The sequence below is a fragment of the Pseudophryne corroboree genome, chromosome 1 (assembly GCF_028390025.1).
Source record: "Pseudophryne corroboree isolate aPseCor3 chromosome 1, aPseCor3.hap2, whole genome shotgun sequence".
NCBI lineage: Eukaryota > Metazoa > Chordata > Amphibia > Anura > Myobatrachidae > Pseudophryne > Pseudophryne corroboree.
In genome coordinates this window covers 300,646,137-300,668,230 of record NC_086444.1, presented here as the reverse complement: position 1 = coordinate 300,668,230, position 22,094 = coordinate 300,646,137, and the positions used below count along the sequence as shown (strand labels likewise).

Sequence of the window (22,094 nt, the reverse complement as noted above, 5' to 3'; positions counted from 1 at the left end):
CTCCCTACGCCGCTGACGTTCAGCTTCAGAGAGCTTGGGCCGTGGATAGCTCTGATGAACAACTTTTCCTTGCACAGAGGAAGAGACTCTATTAACTGGATGGGACAAAACAGGATCAACAACGTTGGTAGTATTCCTGAAGAGATCAGGCATCACAGAAAGAATACTAGACAAAAGTTCTTGTAACTGTAATAACATCTGGTAGAAAATCTGCAGTTGGTCAGGAGTCTTAGTGCAGAAGGTCAGAGAATCTCTGGAGAACGAATTCCGCTGCAGACACTGTGCCAATTGATGCTGAGTCGACTCCAAACTCTCCAGTCGTCTGCAATATTGCTTAGGAGGTCCTGCGTCAGACAAACACTTTCGGCCGGGTCAATGGGGCCAGTTCCTACTGTCATGACTGTGATTTTGTGAACCCGGTGTTAGTGCAGTCTGTGCGGGCAACTGAAGAACTATGTGAATACTAGGCTGGTCTGTAGGAATCAGTGAGAAGAAGGAGCAATCCCTGACCGGGGATCGAACCCGGGCCTCGGCAGAGGAAGCCGTATCCTGACCACTGGATCACCAGGGACTTTGATAGCAGGATGAATGTATAGGTGAGACTGTACTGGATATAGTGTCACAGGAGTAGGTGCTTATGTACTCGAGGTTACTGGCAAGATAGTAAGACGGACTGGTTACTGGTGAGACTGGGATGCAACTGTAATGCGTGCTGGTACCGGATATAACTGGAAACGCAACTGAAAGTAGGACGATGACTGTGGCTATAACTCTAATATGAGGCTGAAGAACCCTTCGGCTGTGACGGTAGAACACTGCAGCTGTGGTTTCCAGTTGAGACTGTGGAACACTGCACCGTGCCTTTAAGATGAAACACTGCAACTGTGCCTTTAAGTGGAGACTGCGGAACACTGTACTGTGCCTTTAAGATGGAACACTGCAACTGTGCCTATAAGTGGAGATGGTGGAATACTGTACTGTGCCTTTAAGATGAAACACTGCAACTGTGCCTTTAAGTGGAGATGGTGGAATACTGTACTGTGCCTTTAAGATGAAACACTGCAACTGTGCCTTTAAGTGGAGATGGTGGAATACTGTACTGTGCCTTTAAGTTGAAACTCGTGGAAATACTGGATATCAATGGCAACACAAATGTAATCCAAACTGGGTAACAAAGAAACAGTTTTTACAGGAACCAAAGTACAAGTGTTACCTTTAGGGAGCTCATCTTCAAAGCTCACACAGAGCTGTGTGTGACACGAGGAACTGGCCCAGTTTCCAACTCAGTCTCCCGACTTATACTTCCTGGTCCTTGGTGATTGGTGAGCAGTGTCAGGTGATGCAGAGAGTCTCAGGCTGGCAGAGGATTGGACAGCTCTGGGTCAGGTGAGCAGTCACTGTCATGTGAGTACTCTAGCATAGGCTGTGATGTGGAGTGAGGCCTAGCAGGCCGAGAGAACACTGAAGCCTGAACTTCTGCAAAACATAGGATGCTGGCTTTTAGGCCTAAACTTCAGATTGCTAAATTCAGACTCACACAGGAGATCACCACAGGTGGAGCTCGTTAACTATTACCTTCCAGGCAGAGAACTCAGGAAACTCATGGTATTGGCAAGCTGTTTATCCCAGTGAGCAGAAAGAAAGATGCAGGATCCAAGACAGAGATGGCAGAGGTAAGTCACCAAATATGAAAACTACAGTCAGGATTGGGACAAGTGGTCCCTGTTCTTATGGCCTCCTTTGGCTACTCCACGATCTCTTGTTGTGGTGCGGCCGCTCTGAATCTACGTTCCGTGGAAGGCCGATGGCAAGCAAACAGGACTCCCTGTTTGTGCTGTATGTCGCTAACCAGATTGGCTGACCGGCGTAAAAGCAGACGATTGTTCTCTATCCAACAAACCTGTGTTAACTCAGTTTGCAACTGCCGTCTTTTGTTACGGCTCGTTTTACCCATTTAGTGGGCCCTTTCTTGGCAGCTACCTGGGGCGTTTTTTTCCTGCCTTACAGTTATGTCTGGCTGCTGTTTGATCGGGTACAGCAGCCCGACATAACTGGCAGGTGTTTTGGCAGGTTTCTAGGTTGATACTTTGACAGCGTCAGACACTCACTTTGGATGTTTTTATTTTGCACGGATCTCAGCACACTCCCGTCCGTGATGGGATCTCTGTGACGTCCCCACTGTAAATCACCATCCCAGTATCCCCTATGGTTGAATGAGAAAATGGGTTTATGGTACGTACCGATAAATCCTTTTCTCAGAGTCCATAGGGGATACTAGGCGCCCGCCCTGTGCTTTCTTCCCTGCTCAGCAGGTTCTGGTTGTGTGTTCAGGTGATGAGGTTATTGTTCCTTCTGCCTTCAGCTCTGTTCTGCTTTTCTGTTCCGGTTATCTTTTTGTTATCTGTTCTTTCCTCCTCTTCAGTTATGTTCAATCTTCTTTGGGTTCAGTTTTCTAGAACTGGTCTGACGAGAGAGGGCATAGAGGGGAGGAGACAGCACACACTCTGTTTAAAGTGCACCGGCTCCAAGGACCCATCTATACCCCCACTGTAAATCACCATCCCAGTATTCCCTATGGACTCAGAGAAAAGGATTTACCGGTAAGTACCAAAATCCCATTTTTAAAATATTTAATATCTAACGGGGAATTCAGTTGCAGGTGAAGGGTGTGTATTGCTGTTTCCGCTGCATTTAAACGCTTGCAATGGCACCGCGTCTCACACCCTTCGCCCGCTCGTCCGAATCCCAAATTCGTATAAAACTGCTCATTAGCCTATGGGGCTGTGAGCAGTTTTGTGCGAGTTTGAGTTGCCATAAAGTACGGCTGTTGCTGCACTGATTCAGCTGGGCAGGTGTCTTCGCCTGCAATTGAATTCCCTTCTTATTGGGATATCCAATTACCCAAGGTCGATGACCGTGGGTAATTGTATCGCCAGGCGCTATACTATTAGCCCTAATGCATAATGCTCCTCCCCCCGATGCCGACACTTATCGCTGATTATGCTTCAGGATCCTCAGCAAATGCCGACACCGCGATAACACATGGGATTGGGGACTTATCCCCGATCCTATGTGTTATCTGGCGATGGTGCGTCCATTTTTGCCAGATGAAAATGGCCTGTAATGAGATACCGCGATATGACCATCGGTCATTTAATCGCGATATCCTGCTATTTTCACCAGGTGAAAACGGATTTTGGATAATAGGATACCTCCCTTAGTATTTAATACTGTCAAATACTGCAGAAGTTTAAAGAAGTCTAAATTTAGAAGATATTAGCTTCTAAAATATAAATAAATAAATATATATATATATATATATATATATACATACATATGTACCTGCACTTATCTCGGGATGTGGTTATGTGACCGGCAGTCGGGAGACCACTGGTCACTATACCGATGCCGGGATCCCGACCGGTAAACAGCCTGACGGTCGTGGGTGACCACAAGTGGGAATAGTCCCTGGGTGGGTGTTCACAAGAGTGTGAATAGAAACTGTGGTGAGCGCAGCGGGCCACCAAGCCCACAAGGGGCTTTGTTGCGCTGCCCCCCCCCAGCTGGCCGACTGGGGGGGGAGGGAGGCAGCGCAACGAAGCTGGGATCCCGCCATATGTATGGTGACCGGCGATCTCCCAAACGCCAGTTAACACAAATCCAACCCCTCCTCTCTCCCGATGGATACTGCTGTTCAAGGGGTCATGTCCCGAAATGTTGGTATGTCACCACTTTTTTAATACACTTGAAAACTGTTTAGTCTCCAAGTCCTGCTGCCTGTTCATACTGGAACATATTTATATGATAAATAACACACTTTCTGCAGCAGGTTACATTGGTTTCCACAGGGAAACATCAGGGTGTAGAGTGGATCTTGATCCAGAGGCACCAACAGACTAAAGCTTTAGGCTGTCCCAGGATGCATTGAGGCCTCCTCCATAACCCCTCCTCCAGGCACTGTGAGCTCAGTTTCAGTTGATGTCTGCAGCAGCAGGTCACTTAACAGGTGGGCTGCACTGGGCAGCCCTGAAAAATCTTTTTCGGACAGAACATTTCTTTAAACCTGGGCTGTCAGCGCTGTATGTCATGGTGACACTTCAGCGCTGCAGCTCCATCACCTCCCAAGCGGCGATGCATACTCCCGCTGGCTCAGTTCCCGGGTACTTGCGGCGGAGACGCTATGGCTTTAGGCACATGGTCACAGTCGCTCTCCTTGTTCGCGTGGCTGCTACGGGTTGGAGGTAAGAGGGTCCCCCAGGTGGGACCCGCCATTAAATTGCATTCTGTCCGCGACCTAGGAAGACTGGTCGCGGCGCTGGCGTGGACACTGTCACCGAGCAGGGACCCCACTAGACCACTGGGGCGTATTGAGTACAGGACGGGTGTACGAACACCCCATTTAATAAGGCTCACAGTACCCGTGGTGGAAGTCCAGCATAGGGGAGTTGGCGCTTGACCTGTAGCCCCTCCCCCAGCCCAGGGCGCCATCTACTGCAGATTTTCCCACCATGGAGCTGCCTCACACGCTCACTCACTCCCTGACCGAGTCGCTGGGCGCCATCTACTAAGCATAGTTGCGGCTAGTCTCTGGGACTGCAGGGCAAGGTCTCCTTTGTACCGTCGCTTGCATACAGCGCTGTGACTTTACAAACACTTGAGTATTCTACATGTCTTTATACAGACAGCTAGTTAAGAAAAAGTGTACCTATTACAGGATATATTGTACGAGTATTCTGATATATGCCTCCAGTCAGTCCGCAGCTCCTGTAACCAATCAGGAGCCATCCTAGGCTGCGTTCACAAACATACTGGGCACTCTGGTGGAAATACTTACGCCCCTATGGGGCCACCTGTGCCATTACAGACACAAATTGTTCCTATGGTTAATCCACCTTGGGCGGAAAATTTGTCTAAACAGTTGCAGCAATTAAATCATTCCTTAGTTAGACAAATATCTACTCCAGGTCACTCTAGTGTCTCTGGGTCATCTAAGCGGGCTGCTTCCTCCTCACAATCCACGAATCTCTCAGATGTTTCATCTGAATAGGAGGGGGAGCAAACTGTCCTGTCAGACACTGAATCAGGTGTTTCTGACGAGGATTCTCCATTGCAAATTGATGTCCCTGCCCTTGTGGTTGCTATTAAGCAGATCCTACAAATTACTGATGATGATGATTCCACTACTGTGGCTAAGAAAACTGAAATGTTCTAATGGTAGAAGGAGGCTAAAAATCTATTACCCCATTCTGACCATTTAGTGGACATCAGGCAGGAGCCCTGGTCTAATGCAGGGAAGAAATTCCGTCTGTCAAAACGGGCCTTGGCTCGCTATCCTTTCCCTGCAGAGTTAGCAAACAAATGGGAAAATTCATCGCCGGTGGATTCTCATGTCACCCGCTTAGTGGTGTCGTCCACTCTGCCTGTTTCCACTGTCACTTCACTGAAGGAACCGACAGATAAGCGTGTGGAGGGATGCCTGAAATCTATTTACTCCCTTACAGGTGCTGTACATAGACCCACTATTGCGGCCTCTTGGGCCGCAAAAGGAATTGAAGCATGGGTTCAGGCATTAGAGGAAGAGCTGCCCGAGGATATATCGGACACTGCCAGACAATACCTGTCTCACATTATCACCGCCGCCTATTACATTCAGGAGGCGTCCTCTGAGGCGGGTGTGGTGACAGCCAAGGCGTCGACTACGTCCGTCCTGGCTCGCAGTATTCTGTGGTTGAGATCATGGAAGGCGGACCTAGACTCCAAAAAGACCTTGGACCTAGACTCCAAAAAGACCTTGGAGTTACTCCCCTTCCCTGGGATCATTTTGTTTGGGGAAGACTTGAATAAAATTGTGTCTGAATTAGCAGCTGCTAAGACTGCTTTTCTCCCAAATACTAATCCTTCTGCACAGAAGGCAAAAGGTACCACCTTTCGTTCCTTTCAGCTTCAAGGGAAAGCAAAGCATGCCTGAGACAATCTTGTGCTCAAAAAACTACTAAGCCCAAGGCAAAGCAGTCCTGGGCGGCCCGTCAGCCTGCTTCTAAACAAGACAAGCCTGCCGCATGATGGGGCGAGCCTCCCCCCTGGGGGACCCCAGGGTGGGAGACCAACTTCTGCAGTTCAGCCAGGTCTGGTTAAAGACCACTTCAGACGCATGGGTGCGGGAAGTTGTCTCTCACGGGTACGCAGTCTCCTTCAAGAGACGTCCCCCTCGCCAGTTTTGCACCACGGTTATCCCTTCGGATCCGTTAAAGGCGCAAGCTCTGCAAAAGGTTGTGGGTTCCCTCCTGAAGACAGCAGTGTGGTAGTGCCAGTTCCTCTGGCCCAGAGAGGCAGAGGTTACTACTCGACCCTGTTTCTAGTTCCGAAAACCAATGGGTCTTTCCGGCCTATACTCAACCTCAAATCACTGAACAACTGTGTGAGAGTGTCCAAGTTCCGTATGGAAACACTCCGCTCGATTGTACTGGCTATGGAACCCGGAGACTATATGGTATCCCTGGATATACAGGATGTGTATCTGCATTTACCTATTGCCATGTCGCATCAGAAGTATCTGCGGTTTGCTATTGGCAACCTCTACTATCAGTTCCAGGCTCTGCCATGTGGACTGGCTATGGCTCCTCGGATCTTCACCAAGGTAATGACGGTCCATCTCCATCGCTAGGGAGTCAGTATCCTGCTGTATCTGGACGGCTTGCTGATTCTGGCAAACTCCCACGATGTCCTCCTCAGTCATCTGCAACTTGACGGTAAGCTTCCTACAAGCCCACGGGTGGCTCATCAATTGGAAGAAATCCTTGCTGGTTCTAACTCTGAGCATGGTGCACATGGGGGCACTCCTGGACACACACAGTCAACGACTGTTTCTGTCTCCAGAAAAAGTCCTGAGACTTCTGGCCTCCCTCAAGGTTCACATATCTGCCTTGTCAGTATGGTTTCAGAGAAAGATTGCGTCTATACCTGACGTTCATACATTCACTCAGGGTGTCTTACGGATTCAGCCTCCTTATGTTCCTCCTGTGGCTCCATGGGATCTGTCTGTTGTCCTGAATGCCCTGCAAGAGTCTCCATTTGAACCTCTTGAAACTGTGGACCCTAAATGGTCTTGTTTTTACTGGCTATTACCTCTGCTAGAATGGTGTCGACCTAGGCGCATTGTCCTGTCGTCCACCCTTTCTAATTTTTAATTGTGAACGGGCAGTTCTTAGAACTTGCCCAAGTTATTTACCTAAGGTGGTGTCATCTTTTCACCTTAACCAAGAGATTGTGGTTCCGACCTTTATCTCTTTTGATTTGTCCTCCAAAGAGCGGTCTTTGGATGTGGAGAAGATTGCCTCTATCGGGAGGTCAGGCTCCCTTTTTGTCTTGTTTGGTTTTCACAAATGTGGCTGGCCTGCGAATAAGCAAACTTTGGCCAGATGGATTAGAATGTTTATTGCACAAGCTTATGCGCAGGCTGGTCTCCCAGCTCCTGCTGCTATTAATGCCCATTTTACTCGGTCTGTTGGACCTTCTTGGGCAGCTCGCCATAGCGCGTCCGCAGAACAATTGTGCAAGTGGGCTACCTGGTCCTCTGTGAAGACGTTTATTAGGTTCTATGCCTTTGATGCTTCCGCCTCCCAGGATGCTTCCTTTGGACGCCGTGTTCTCATATCCGCTAAGGCACGTCCCCTCCCTTGAGGAACTACTTTAGGACATCCCTGATGTTTCCCTGTGGAAACCAATGTAACCTGCTGCAGAAAAGGAGAGTTATGGCAGACTGTTAACTCTTTCTGGGAGGTATATTGGGTTCCACAGGGTGCCCACCCTGACGCACATAGCTTCTATGGGTTTGTATGGCATTAGCCGCTGGTCCCTTCTCCTGTCGTGAGAATGTGGTTCTATGTGACTAACATCTGCATTCTCTCTTGCCTGCTCCTGCATTGGACTGGTTAATGAAACTGAGCTCACAGTGCCTGGAGGCGGGGTTATGGAGGAGGCCCCAAAGTATCCTGGTACAGCCTAAAGCTTTAGCCTGTTGGTGCCTCTGGATCAAGATCCACTCTACACCCCGATGTTTTCTGTGGAACCCAATGTATCTCTCAGAAGAGAGTTAACAATGGTAAGTCTACCATAACTCTCATTTTTCATGCAAGAAAAAAGAACCAGCATGCACATTTCAGTAGCTTCGTTTTTACTTGAAAAAACGTTAAAGATCCATACAGTCAAAATGTAATGGCAGCAGCAGCCCAACAGCCGTTTCAGCCACAATCAATTGGTCTTCCCCTGAAGGAACAGACTGGTGCTGTCGGTCAGAGTGGACCTGCACAGTCTCACAAGATTGCTAAATCTGAGACTCTGACCTCTGCGGCCACTAAGGCAAGCAGCCTTACAGGTCTATTCAATGTATGTCCAACAATGCAGTATTCAATTTGCGGCCAAAAGCTGTCTGATGATTTGCAGAGAGAGTTAGATTTGGGTGGGGCATTTTGTTTCTGTGCAGGGTATATACTGTCTGCTTTATTTTTACACTGCAATTAAGATTTCAGTTTGAACACACCACACCCAAATCTAACTCTCTCTGCACATGTTATTTCTGCCCACCCTGCAGTGCACATAGGGGGTCATTCCGAGTTGTTCGCTCGTTGCCGATTTTCGCAATGGGGCGATTAAGGCGAAAATGCGCATGCGCATGGTACGCAGTGCGCATGCGCTAAGTATTTTAGCTCAAAACTTAGTAGATTTACTCACGTCCGACCGAAGAATTTCCATCGTTGAAGTGATCGGAGTGTGATTGACAGGAAGTGGGTGTTTCTGGGCGGAAACTGGCCGTTTTCTGGGAGTGTGTGGAAAAACGCAGGCGTGCCAGCATAAAACGCGGGAGTGTCTGGAGAAACGGGGGAGTGGCTGGCCGAACGCAGGGCGTGTTTGTGATGTCAAACCAGGAACGAAACGGGCTGAACTGATCGCAGTGTAGGAGTAAGTCTCGAGCTACTCAGAAACTGCTAAGAATTTTCTATTCGCAATTCTGCTAATCTTTCGTTCGCAAGTCTGCTAAGCTAAGATACACTCCCAGAGGGCGGCGGCCTAGCGTGTGTAATGCTGCTAAAATCTGCTAGCGGGCGAACAACTCGGAATGACCCCCATGGTTTTGCCGAACAGCTTACAAATTTGCTGCTACGATCAGGCCTGAATTACCCCCAAGTCTCCAAAACAGAAGTTATATGCTCCCCCCTCCACCTTCCTCCAAGGCCACTTTTTCCCAGCTCTCAATCTCAGTTGACAATACCTCCCTTTCCCATGTTCCCCAAGTCTAATTTCTCTACTCTTTCCACAAACAGTAACTTTAAAGACTTGGCTATTTCCATCTCTGCAGCATTTCCATGATCAGGCCATTCCTCGTCATTAAAATCCTCATACACATCCTTATGATCTCTTGCATTGATAACTGTGATGTGCTTCTTGTGGCTTACTAGCTTACCCTTAACCCTGCTGCTCAACTCATTTTCCCCTCTCACTGTTCACCTTTGCCTTCCCCCCCATATCATGCTCCACTTACTCCCTTTCCCACAGAATCAAATTCCTCTCCCTCACATCTCCAGCCCCGTTTCCACTCACTCCCTTGCGCCCACCTACTTTTCTCGGACAATGACTGACACTTTTCCTCCACTGGTCAGCTCCTACCAGGCCCTTCTACAGTGCTACTATGTCCTTTGGGATGCTTTTCCACAATCTGTCAGACACTCTTCCATTCCCAGCTTCCCAGCCTTCAAATGTGACTGCAAAACTCATTTCTCACTCTGCTCCCCATCCCTTTGTGTCCACCCACAACCTCTCTAGAAGTAAACTTTTGCAAACAGGACATCTCTATTTCTGTAGTCTCTATGGGCGATATTGAATTGTCATATCACGCCTGATCTCCTGTCTAAAGTTATCGGAGATCACGGGGCGATATTCAATTGTCCCCAGTTATCGCTCCTATCGCGTCCATAGCAGTCAGGTTTAGCCGCGTAAAAAGGTCACGCATCCATTGTCCAGACTGCTCCCCTTAAACGGATCATTGACGTCCACAAACGTTTAAAGTCACGGGCATGACCACGAAAAGTCCAGTTTGGGCGCCCAAACGGGTCACTTTGTGTGCATTTCAGCTCGCCATGCTGAAATGTTTATAACGTTGGCAGAAACAATTGAATAGCTGCTGCCAGGGGTGGTAACAATTGAATTCCGCCCACTGTAATTATGAAATCTGTGGATTATAATTATGTTAATTTGTTTATATGCAAAGTTGTGAATTTATCTATAATTGGCCTGTTTACTCTCCATGTACTATGTCATTTTGCTGTATTTTCCATTAATTATGTACAGAGCTATGTAAACTTTATAGCGGCTTATAAATAAAATATAACCAGATAAATGTTTATTATCCAGCAAGTTTGGATGTTTAGGGCTGCTGCTGATGACCTAATCAGCGGAGTATGGCAGATAACGCATACTGGCGCATTGGAGAGATGAGGAGGTGTGGGAGCTAATGGCACACAAGTCACCATCCAGTTTGCATGACCTCATTTTTGTGAGCCAAAAAAGCATCCCCTTTAAATTACAAAACACTGAAAGCCCGGGGAACACACGGCTCAGCATGAGTAAAACCTGGGTCAACGGTGTAGTGAAAGGGGTGATCTGAGCGAGGTCCCGGCATGAAAAACACAGGTTGGAGCCGATAGAGATATGGAATAGAGGTAACCCACGCACTGACACTGAAGCCCATCCAAGACTCCATGTCTATTCAAAAACAAGTACATACGTATATAAATAATGTTGGTTAGGCAATTTATGGTAGAACTGTTAGGAAATGTTATGTATTTCAGCTTCAATTAGTATTTCACTTCTACATTTACTTTTATGTGATATGGTTTTAAGTGCTTTGTTTTGCTCTTTAGGGCAGTTACTCTGTGACATATACAGATCAAGGGGAGATTACAAGTGTATCGGTGTCTTTTATCCTTGGAGCCATTAACAAGAGCCCGTTTCAACAAAAGTTTCACATACACTTCATTGAGGTATAGAATATTATAATTGTTTTATTAGCAAAATACCATCTTCATCTTTTACATCGGGGACTCCCACTCATTGTGACCAGGCTGGATGCGTTGCACGATTATAGGAAATGTCAAACTATATTGTAAAAGAAATTGTAAAGATGCCCGGTTGTTGGAGATTCTAGTGCACTAATTTAACAGGTGTTATCCGGTTGGAAAACCTTGTTAATTTTTGCTTGCACCCCATAGATGTGCGAGCAGAGGCCAGCAAGGTGTTCCTACCATTATAACCTCCTATCTGCGCAGCTACACGTCATGCTAGTACAGATGTAGCCACGCTCACTCATCCTGCAACATGGCTGCACCTGCACACTTGCTGCGGATACGACTAGTCGCACCTGCGATCAGCTTCATAGAGAGCCTATGGTCGCAGGTGGCGGCGTGTGCACATCACCAGTGACGAATTTCCCATTAGACACAGGAGGCACGTGCCTAGCAGCGGCATATGGATGCTTGTATTGGTACTGTCAGCCCAAAAAGTGCCAGTAGCTTCAAAATATTTCCACTGTACTGTACCATATGCCATCTTGAATGGAGTGCAAGTGGACAGGACATGCACATACTGCCCCTGTCAGCTGCTCTACTTATTAAATATGTTTTACACAAATTATTCTATTTGGCTATCATCAAATGATGGCTTATAATCAATCAATAAAATAATAAAATTAGGTGTGTGGGGGGGGGCAGCTGTTACAGTTGTGCCTAGGGGCAACTTCACCCCTAAATCCGCCCCTGCACATCACGCTAAATGAGTGGCACCTATGGCTAGGTGCAGGATGGCTGAGCGTGGCTATCTCTGTATACGTCACAACCTCCTGCTTAGTTGAATATCTTCCTTACTGTTAACTGCACTCATGTAACTGGTATACTAGGAACATTTGTCAAATAGGTAATAAAGGGCATAATTCAGACCTGATCGCTCCTCTGCGTTTTTACAGAGGTCTGCGATCAGATAGCTGCCACCCATTGAGAGTGAAAACCTGCCCCGTGCAAGTGTGCGAATGCATGTGTACGCAGTAGGGAGGCCAATCCCGGGATCGCCTTCTCTCCCCCCCCCCCCCCCCCCCCCCCCCTACAGTCTCTCTCACCCACGGCAGCGCTGGACACCCAGCTCAGAAGCTGCCTTCTGAAGCGGGCAGCAATGTCTCCTTGCCTCCATGCAGTCTCTCTCACCCGGGCAGCCCTGATCACCCGGCTCAGATGCTGCCTTCTAAAGCCGGGCAGTAAGGGAGCCTCACTACCAGACGCCTGCATTTACCTCCCCTCTGGACCTTGGGGACCGCTCTACTCATTTGTATGTTTTGTTTTTTTAACTTGTAACCCCCCTGACCCCCTCCCCCACATACATAAATTAAAGGAGGACAGTTCAATCCCGGGAATCCCGGGATTGAGATTTTTTCAATCCCAATACCCGGGATTGAAAAAACATCCCGGGATTGGCCTCCCTAGTACGCAGTGCGAAAACTTCACCAAACAGCTGCAAATCTGTTTGCAGCTCACTCTCCGAATGATTTTTCCAGTCTGTGCGAAGCCCCGGACTTACTCCTACAATGCGATAGAGTCAGGTTGATTGGGGCCGGAGCTGACATCATCCACCCTCCCTGAAGACGCATGGGAACGCGTTTTTCCTGACACTCCCAGAAAACAGCCAGTTACCACCCAGAAACGTCCGCTTCCAGTCAATCACCTTGCGTACGCCAAGTGATCTAAGTTTTTGCACCATTCTGTCGCTGTTTGGGCTCGTGCCTGCGCATTGCAGTGCATGCGCTGTCATTCGGTAATCGGACGTTGTGCGATTTTGCACAACGATCAGGTCCGAATTAAGCCCAAAGTACACTCTACTTATTTGTCTTGTAAAAGGGAAAATGTACGTTTGCAAAATACGGCTGCACCGATGTACGGCAGAGAAGGGCTTTGTAGCGGCATTTACATAGAGTCACAGATGGGCTACAGCCAAACGATTCTACAGTGTCTGCATCCACCTCTGAATCAGCCTTTAATGTTAAACTATGATGTATTAATGCTATTTACCAATAACAGATAGAACATTTGGTGACTTCAGAGAATTGTGCATCAGACACTTTACTTTGTTACAGAAATAAATATTGAACACAACTGAGAACAGCTAGATAATCATTCAGTATATATTATTTATCTGATATTGCTACTGTCTTGGATACCATACAGCTGAACCTTGGTGCAGGATATCTACAACAGGAGGCAGCCTAATCCAATGCTTGTCTTCTCCTGCAAGATAACCGTTGATTAATTGAAATGATTGTTGTTTACATAGTTTTCTACTGTGAAATCATTAACCGACTCTAGTTACTGTTTCTGATTGCTCACTGCCAATGGTACCGATTGTGTTTCTGAGGTAAATAGCATCCCCTGAGTTGAAAGGAATGAGGTTTATAAATGCAGCACAGTCAACAATGTTTTCTAGATAAATACATTATCTGTGTACATCCAATGCTCTGTTCCGTTACAGGACGGCTCAGCATCAGCTCCTCTGAGCGGGAACCCAGGCTATGTATTCGGGCTGCCTCTAGTAGCTGGCTTTAAATTGCCACAATATCCTTTTTATTTGGTGATTAATAGAAATAATTAATAAATCGGAGTCTCATACCAGTGATGCTGCTTATTAGATCATCCTGTTCAGTGTTATTGGACACACATGCTAAGAAATGCAATAACTGTATAACTACTGATAAAGCTGGCAACTTGGGGCTCTCAGCTGCTATAAGACACTACTTGTCTTAGTGGGTCTCCATGGGGTTAATTTACTCTGGTTTTTGTAATGCTATGCAGTGGCCATTATGTATTGTGTGCAAACACACCTGCAGTATATACAGTAGTTTGTGTATTTAACAAACAAAGACAAGTAGAAGGGCCGTAATTGCTTGACCAGAAAGGAATGAAGGTGAAAGGTGTCTCTCCCTGGAGTACACTAAATGCAATGCTCTTGGTCTAGATTTGTTTCCAAATGCTGTGGTCATATATTTCATCATTGACTGCGAAATAAGTAGTATTAGCTAATGTGACCCTTAGTTGAGCATACAACCAACATTTTATTGCAATTTAATATATACAATGAGAAAGTAAGTTTATCATTGTTTGATGTAGGCAATATCAGGTGAATGTAGAGTCATGAGCCTGCTATAATATAATATGCGGCCTTTGCTGAGGTAATTAATATGAAGCTCTGTTAGAATATGTACAAGGGAGAATAGTATGGGGCAGGCATGTCCAATCTGCGGCCCTCCAGCTGTTGAGAAACTACACATCCCAGCATGCCCTGACCTAGCTTTAGCATTCACTGACAGCAAAACTGTGTCAGGGCATGCTGGGATATGTGGTTTCACAACAGCTGGAGGGCCGCAGTTTGGACATGCCTGGTATAGGGAAATGCTGGTTTAATCAGGCATGAGGCACCACAGAGATATCAGCAAGGAACTACCCAGTCTACAGGCTGACATGGACTTATCCTGGGCACTTAAGAACTGGATCAAAACTATTTTTTTAAAATAAGGACGTTTATGAAAACTGCTGGTTGCCTGCATAGAAACCAGTCAGCTTTTATTTTACAAACTGCTATAGAAACATCACACAGCTTTTTCTTGTGGATCAGGTTTCATACATTTATCCCATCAAATATTATCAAAAACTGCTTCCACCTTTACATGTAGGTTCATGTGTGGCCTGTTCTCAGGATATCCATTACTGTTCCAATCTATCCAGGACTGGAAATGTCATGTGCAAAAATAATAAGATGGGGACATAAAAGCGCATTGAGTCCTGTTAGAGAAAGTGTTATATAAATAAAATTATTATTAAATTAATAAATGGTATTTGATACCTTAGGAATAAGTTAGTACAATGGAGCCCCAGACACAGTCCAGATTCGGTCACAATTGACCAAATTTTTCGGAATTCGCAATGTTGCTGCGGCTCCAGTCGCAGTGACTGTTAGCCACAGTCTGATTGACAGGCTGCCAGTGTTTTGGGTCTGCTTCGTGCTGAAGCCAGTGGCTGGGCCACAGCAGCGTAGTTCTGCCGGACATCCTGAGTAAGCTGATGCAGCATCCGATGGTCGCAATATTGTGCCAATGCTGCATATTTGGACGAAGGCAGCGGACCAAATAAGCCAGCTGTAAAAAGACGCCTCATAATCCATTTGCATATTGATACACAACCGATGCGTACAAAAACTGCGACATTTGTGGCCACCTCTGATTCTGGCTCAATGTTAAACGGTTCAGACGGTTATCGTTTCTGTGTGCGTGTAAACTGGCACATGCTGAATGTTTCTTTATTAATCAGTCACCAAACTATGTATAAACAGAAATGTACAAAGTCTGGGTACTATATTATAGTCATTGATCTAGAAGAGGTTTCTGTAGACGTCTACTGCAACGAAAAAAAGTGGCAGCATTTAAGGAAATCGGAAGAAATGTGTTTCCAAGGAAGTTGGTATTTTCTTGTTTCAATTAAAACATAAATGTACACAGCTTTGCTCTTCAGCTGTTTCAGTTGCTTTTCATGTGATCACATAACTCCTTAACAACTTGTTTAAGTCCGGCATTATTCGGAGTACTAACAGATTTGGGCAACTAACTCTGCTTAAAAGCTCAAGTGACCAGAACTGTTTAGCAGAAGATGGAAAAAGGGCTCCCGTGTTATTTGGGTATAACATGATGTCTGGCTGCACACTCCGGTAACTACACTTATTTTCTTTTATGGAAGTCACAGGTGCTGTTTGTCTTGGGCATACCTTCATTTTACTCTCTTGTTTATTTCTACAGTATGAATTATTCTGATGCTGCATTTTGTCAGATTGCTGCAGACACCACACTGAACGCACTTACAGGCCAGCAGTTTCCAGACTATGTGGCTCAGTTTGGAAATTCTCAGCCAGAAAATGTATTAGACTGGGTGGCAATTAATTCCATCATTCCTGTAGAACAAGCCAGCATCGAGGTAACATTACTGTAAATACACGGGGGACAAGTAATGGAAATGTGATCCAACCCAACTGCTATTAGGCGTTCTTGCAGCTTTCATTTTTAGCTCATGAATACAGGTCTTGAGTAATTATATTACCACAATTCACAGTTGTTGTTTATTAACGGTTATTAGATGATCCTCTGAAAACTATTTAAAAATAAAGTCCGCAAAATGGAGTTGAATGGAACACTCCTTTCCCCACACTTGCTGGTGTGGAGGTGTACCTGCCTGAATGTCGGTGGGGAGGGGAATGTACCTGCCTGAAGGACAATGGTGAGGGGGGGAGGGGGCATACCTCACTTATATCTTATTGATTGCAAGAAAAAGGTAAATATGTCACATTTATCATACCTTTGCAATTGCTGGGTATTTATTATATTACTAGAAATGTGGAAGGGTTATCAAGTAGGTCTCTCCTGATGCAAGGCGATTTACAATTCCTTACCCTATAAAATAGAGCTTGCAATTTAGGTGTAGCAAAATAAACCATGGTTCCTCTCATATCCCCTTCCAACTAAAAACACACAGACCACAGATCGGGGGTATATTCAATTGCAGTCGGATCCTCTCCAACTGCTGCCTATTCAGAAGCGGGCGTTTCTGCCAATTTCCCCCTCCCTTTCGACCATTCATTTCTGCCCTCTCTTATGGGCGGAAATGAATGGTCGAAAATGTCCCTTTTCGACAGTGCCGCTGTCGAAAAACACATGGATGAGCAGAGATTCCGCTCATCCATGTGTTTTTCAACTTGGCAGAAAACCGGCACTTCAATTGAATATTGAAGTGTCGGAAAATTACGATCGCCGGAAAGTGTCGGCTTTCCACCTTGGCGGAACTTCCGACCAGAATTGAATACTGCCCGGTTCTTTTCCACAATCTGCTGTTGTCTGACCACTAAGACATCCCCTGATTTCTCTTTTTTACCCCCTCATAGCAACCCCTTGAGATTGTCTCTCTTAGTCACACCCTGAACACATGTAACATAAGAGAGTTTGCAGCTGTGACCCCAAGTGCTTCTGCCATCACTGTTCGCCCTGTTCCAATCCACTGCTAATTAATATTACGATAGCTATGGCTACACTAGATATTCTGGGCCGCTTGATAGCCACAATAGGGGCCTGATTCGAAGTTGTCCGCTATTGCATTCGCAGCTGCGATTGCAATTTATGTGCAACAATTTGCTAATGCCGGCGTACAGACACCCCGCGTGAAGTAGTGTAAGCAAATGTTGCTACACCCACTTTCCCTAACTGCGTTGTGTGCTGTTCCACTGTGGGTTGTGAACACGCCTCCATCTGCACAACATCAGATGCACATCGACTCATTGAGTAAGTTCTGGGCTGTGCATATTCCAGGTCAACCTCCTTACTAAAAATGGCTTCTGGGACTCTGGTGCTGTGATTGGGAGTGCAGCCACATTCGCAGACACATCCCTGGAACTCCCATAACACGGCCACTTCCCTGTCCCCACCCAGAAACACCCACAGATTGCAGAGGTCTTCTCAGGACCTTGCGATCAGAGACATTGTGAATGCCATTCCAAAAAAAACACTTGCGCATATGCAGTGAGACTCTCCTTGGGGTTTGTCGAGTGTGCAGTAGCAAAAAATCCATTAACTGCGAAAACATCAGCGTAACGTTGATCGCTTAACTGTGAAAACACCGGCCCTAGGTCTGCAGTTTGTCTTCCGCTTACAGCACATATTTATACAATGCAATGCTGTTGTCTGGCCAGACCATAAAACAATGGTATCTGTTTCAGTCTAGGTTGTTGTGAAATAGTGAATAGTGGCTTGGTGATCAATACACGTCTTGTGTCAAGTAGCCAACCGTAGACCCTCATTCAGCTCTCTGTCTGAGTTACCAAATGTCCATTTGGCAATGATAACCCAACAGCGTAGGTCTCTAGAGTAACTTTTTTTCTCCTGAGCTTAGGGTCATGCAGACTGTGGCCGTTCTAGATCTATAAGTGGTGAATAACAGATGGTATTTGCCGAACATAGGAGAACTCTTCCTTATGTCATTAAGCAGTGCTGACTCTCAAATTAAGATCAAAATATTAGTTTCTGAATTAGAACAGCTTGGTCTTCCCAGAAAAAAGCTTGTTCCAAATATAAAGGGACTATTAAACAGTCTGTAGTGAGTGCTCTTAATGGACTTCGGTGGCTGCATCAATTTTAATGAACTATAGTAAAATCCTAGCTTGATCCTACATGAATGTATCTCCAGAAGATTTAGCTAAATATTTTCATGAACTGCTCATGTTGTACAATTACGCGAGTGCTGTTGATTTTGGTTCTTATTATCATATATACTGCAATGTTTAGGAAGGTTTTCACCAATACCTATTGTCTTCTGCTTTAAGGGTATGTGCAAAATCCCAGTTTCCTTGAAGATGGAAGTTAGATGGACAAAATTTGGCTCCTTGGTTAACCCTCAAGCACAGATAGTGAATGTGACGCAGGAGATTACTAACGCTTTTATCCCAGTAAGTGGCATTTTGCTCATTACCCGGATATCGATCACTTCTCCTCTTCATTGTATGTAGAGTAAAAATAAGCAATGCTTTATAAAAAAAAAAGATGCTGACCACATTTGGGGCGTTTCCGTGGAACAGTAGCCCCTGTTGTGATGTGTTTTATGGTTTTTATCTGCCCACTGGAGAGCATTGTAGAGATCTGGCATTACTGTGTTGGCTTTTATAATTATAGCACAGTCAGCATCACAATGACAGAGATCACATTTGCCTCCATTTTGCTGTCTCTGCAATATTGTAAATGCTGTATGTATACAGTAGGAATTCTGGGGCTTATATTTAGTTGCCCGCATGTCTTGCGATTTCTAGCACCGCGCATGCTTCATAGCGAGGCGTGTCTAACTTGCACAGCGGGCTCCTCTTCCGTGCAGTCGCCCCCTACCTTCTGTGGCGGCACCATCTTCCCAGTGATATTCTGGAAGATGGCACGTGCACAGAAGATAGCAAAGTCTTTGTCACAGTGCCAGAGTCTTTACTTCCATTGTGTGGCGCCATCTTGGAAAGATGGAGCCGGCTGTAGAGGGCCCTCTGCTTGCCAGCAGACATATCAGGTAGTATCTGGGTGCAGGGTGTGTGGAGAGGGGCCAAACTTGGGCGCGTATGTACCACAAAGCTTGTACTCATTATAGAGAGGCCTATGGCTCTGTTGCTGAGCAAATGCGTGTACAGACGTAAACCTCTCAGTCGCATCGCCAAATTCTGCTGAATGGGCTTAACTGGGTGGCAACAAGGCGTTTCTTCATAGGCTGGGTTTAGGAAGGGCATGTAGCCGGTATTGGGGCTGTGCAGAGTTGGGTGTTCGCAGAGATCGTCTGTTTTGATGCAGGTTTCTTACACCAACTGTACGAATAAGTATGGTGCAGCCGCAGAGATGTGTGAGTATGTGCATTTAGCTTTCTGTTTGTGTTTGAACGTAATTATTATTATTACATTTTATTTATAAGGCGACACAAGCGTTTTGCAGCGATGTACATACGGTAGACATTTGAACAATACAGGGTACTCAGAATTTGAGATTACAGTAACTGAAAAACTAAAACAGAGCACAGGTAACAATTTGAACCACAATTCTGAGTACGCAATGCAGCTGAGATGTAATCGGCATACTACAAGAGCCATGCAGCCATTGGAAGAGATAAACGGTAACGAGCGAGAAATGTGGGTATAGACAGTCACTGAGTAGGAGAGAGCTGGAATTAAAGTGTGAGTAAGAGGGTTGTAAGAACAGGAGGGAAGAGAATTCTGCTCCAAGGAGCTCACGATCTGATTTCTGTGCAGCCCTCTGTGCTATCACATGTATATGAATTACATTACCTCTTAGAGACAAGAGATGGGTGTTTTCTGGATTTGAACCCACAAATCAGCAACTAGTAGACAATCATAAATATCATTGACATATCCTAACATGTCAACAAAAGCTGAATATACATTACCAAAAAGCGTTATCAGAGAGGCAAACAGTGGGAATTTGGAGGCCTCACAGAGTGAGGCGCTGTCGTTATAAGGAACTGATCATACTTCAGATCTATGGAAATCCAGTGAAATTTCTTGGGAGGATCTGCATAAGTCAGGCTCACGTTTGGCAGTCTTTAAAGTTGCCCATAAAAAGTAAAATTGTTTTAGCGTGTTTTATATTCATAAAAATAATAAAGTTGGGATACAAAGATACACTTAGCTTCCTTTATGTTAAAGTCTTCAGTCAAATGACCATGGTGGAATTCGAGTTATATGCAAAACAAACAAAGAACAATAAAAACATAGTGCAACCTGTTATGGTGCAAGGAGTGGTTGTGCATATATACATTTCTGCAGTGGGGTACACTGGGATTCCACAGGGAATACATCAGGGCGTAGAGTTGGATCTTGATCCGAGGCACCAACAGGCTAAAGCTTTGACTGTTCCCAGGATGCATTGCACCGCCTCCTCTATAACCCCGCCTCCAGGCACTGGAGTTCAGTTTGTAAGTTGGTGCCTCAGAGCAGGTCACTAACAGGTGGGGCTGCAATAGGCAGCCCTGAAAAGAGCTTTTTAAGAAGACTTCAAGGACCGCAGCTCTATTTATGTCAGTCTGACATTCTGTGCTGCGGTTCCATCACCTGCCCAGCAGCGCTGCATACTCCCGCCGCTGGGTTCCCGAGTACTTGCAGCGGAGGCGCACCGGTCATCAGGCACACCACTGCTGACGCTCTCCAGGATCGCGTGGCTCCACACCAGGGAGGAGGTAAGAGGGTCCTCCAGGTGGGACCTGCCGGTTAATTGCGCCGCTGGCGTGGATACTGTACTGCACAGGGACCCCACTATATCCACCAGGGCAGGGGAGCACAGGTCGGATTTACTAAAATCCGTTTTACATAGGCTCCACAGTACCTGGTGGTGAGGACCAGCATAGAAGATAACCTGTAGCCCCTCCCCCAGCTTCGGGCGCCATCTACTGCTGGTGTTACTGCCCTGGAGCTGCATTTCACTCTCCCTCACTCTCTGACAGAAATTTTGGTGCCATCTTCACTACTAGCTCGGCTGATCTCCGGGACTGCAGGGCTCTGTCTCCTCTGTAAAGCCACCTGTCTCATCAGCGCTGTGCATTTACAGGCACTTAAGTATTCTACATGTCATTTTAGACCGTGTTAGTTAAGAGCAAGTGTGCTGCTATCTGAATATTTAGTACACGTATTCTGTGATATACATCCAGTAGGTGTAGTACGGTATGCCGGCTCACGGCGACCAGCATACCGGCGCCGGGAGCCCGACCGCCGGCATACCGACAGCGTGGCGAGCGCTAAGGAGCCCCTTGCGGGCTCGCTGCACTCGCCACGCTGCGGGCACGGTGGCGCACTACGCGCGCCACACTATTTTATTCTCCCTCCAGGGGTGTCGTGGACCCCCACGAGGGAGAATAGCTGTCGGTATGCCGGGTGTCGGGATTCCGGCGCCGGTATAATGTGCGCCGGGATCCCGACATTCGGCATACTGAAGACCACCCCATCCAGTATCTACTGTGTATTGTTATTTCTATATTCATACATATTTATATGTAGTTTTACTAGTCCAGTGCAGTTTTATTGTTTAGCTGTAATTACTTCTGCATTGTACCTGTGACTGAGTGTGCCTGTAGCTGTTGTGTGGATTTCATTCTCCTGTATCACACATATTGCTTTCACTATATTCTGTACCCTGAGGGCTAGGTGCGTCAGGGTCTCATATATCTTAAATCCTCTGTTTTGTGTCCTGTGTTTACTGTCACATAACATAGGTTTTTTTTGCAGGTATTGTGTTTGTCTGGCTATATTGTACTGTCACGCTCTAAGGCTACATTCCCTATAATGTCTGCCATACAGGGCGGGAAATCCGCGGACGCTTCTGCATCCTGGATTTACCTAAGGGGAAGTGTTAGCTGCTGGTTCAGGCGCTGGGTGCCATACACCTCCCTGTCAACCCGCAGCACCTGTGGCCAATCAGGACCCACCTTGGGCAGCGTTCT

At 46.3% G+C, this 22,094-nt stretch overlaps 1 protein-coding gene across 2 annotated transcripts in view; it reads left to right on the top strand.

Moving 5' to 3' along the window:
* TCTN1 (tectonic family member 1) overlaps positions 1-22,094 on the top strand; it is a 225,807-nt gene that overhangs the window by 162,969 nt on the left and 40,744 nt on the right. For both annotated transcript variants that reach the window (XM_063964399.1, XM_063964398.1), the window contains exons 9-13: positions 10,917-11,036; positions 13,564-13,646; positions 15,649-15,789; positions 15,878-16,052; positions 18,445-18,567. In XM_063964399.1, the coding sequence (XP_063820469.1) occupies positions 10,917-11,036; positions 13,564-13,646; positions 15,649-15,789; positions 15,878-16,052; positions 18,445-18,567 (642 nt within the window). The remainder of the gene's footprint in view (positions 1-10,916; positions 11,037-13,563; positions 13,647-15,648; positions 15,790-15,877; positions 16,053-18,444; positions 18,568-22,094) is intronic.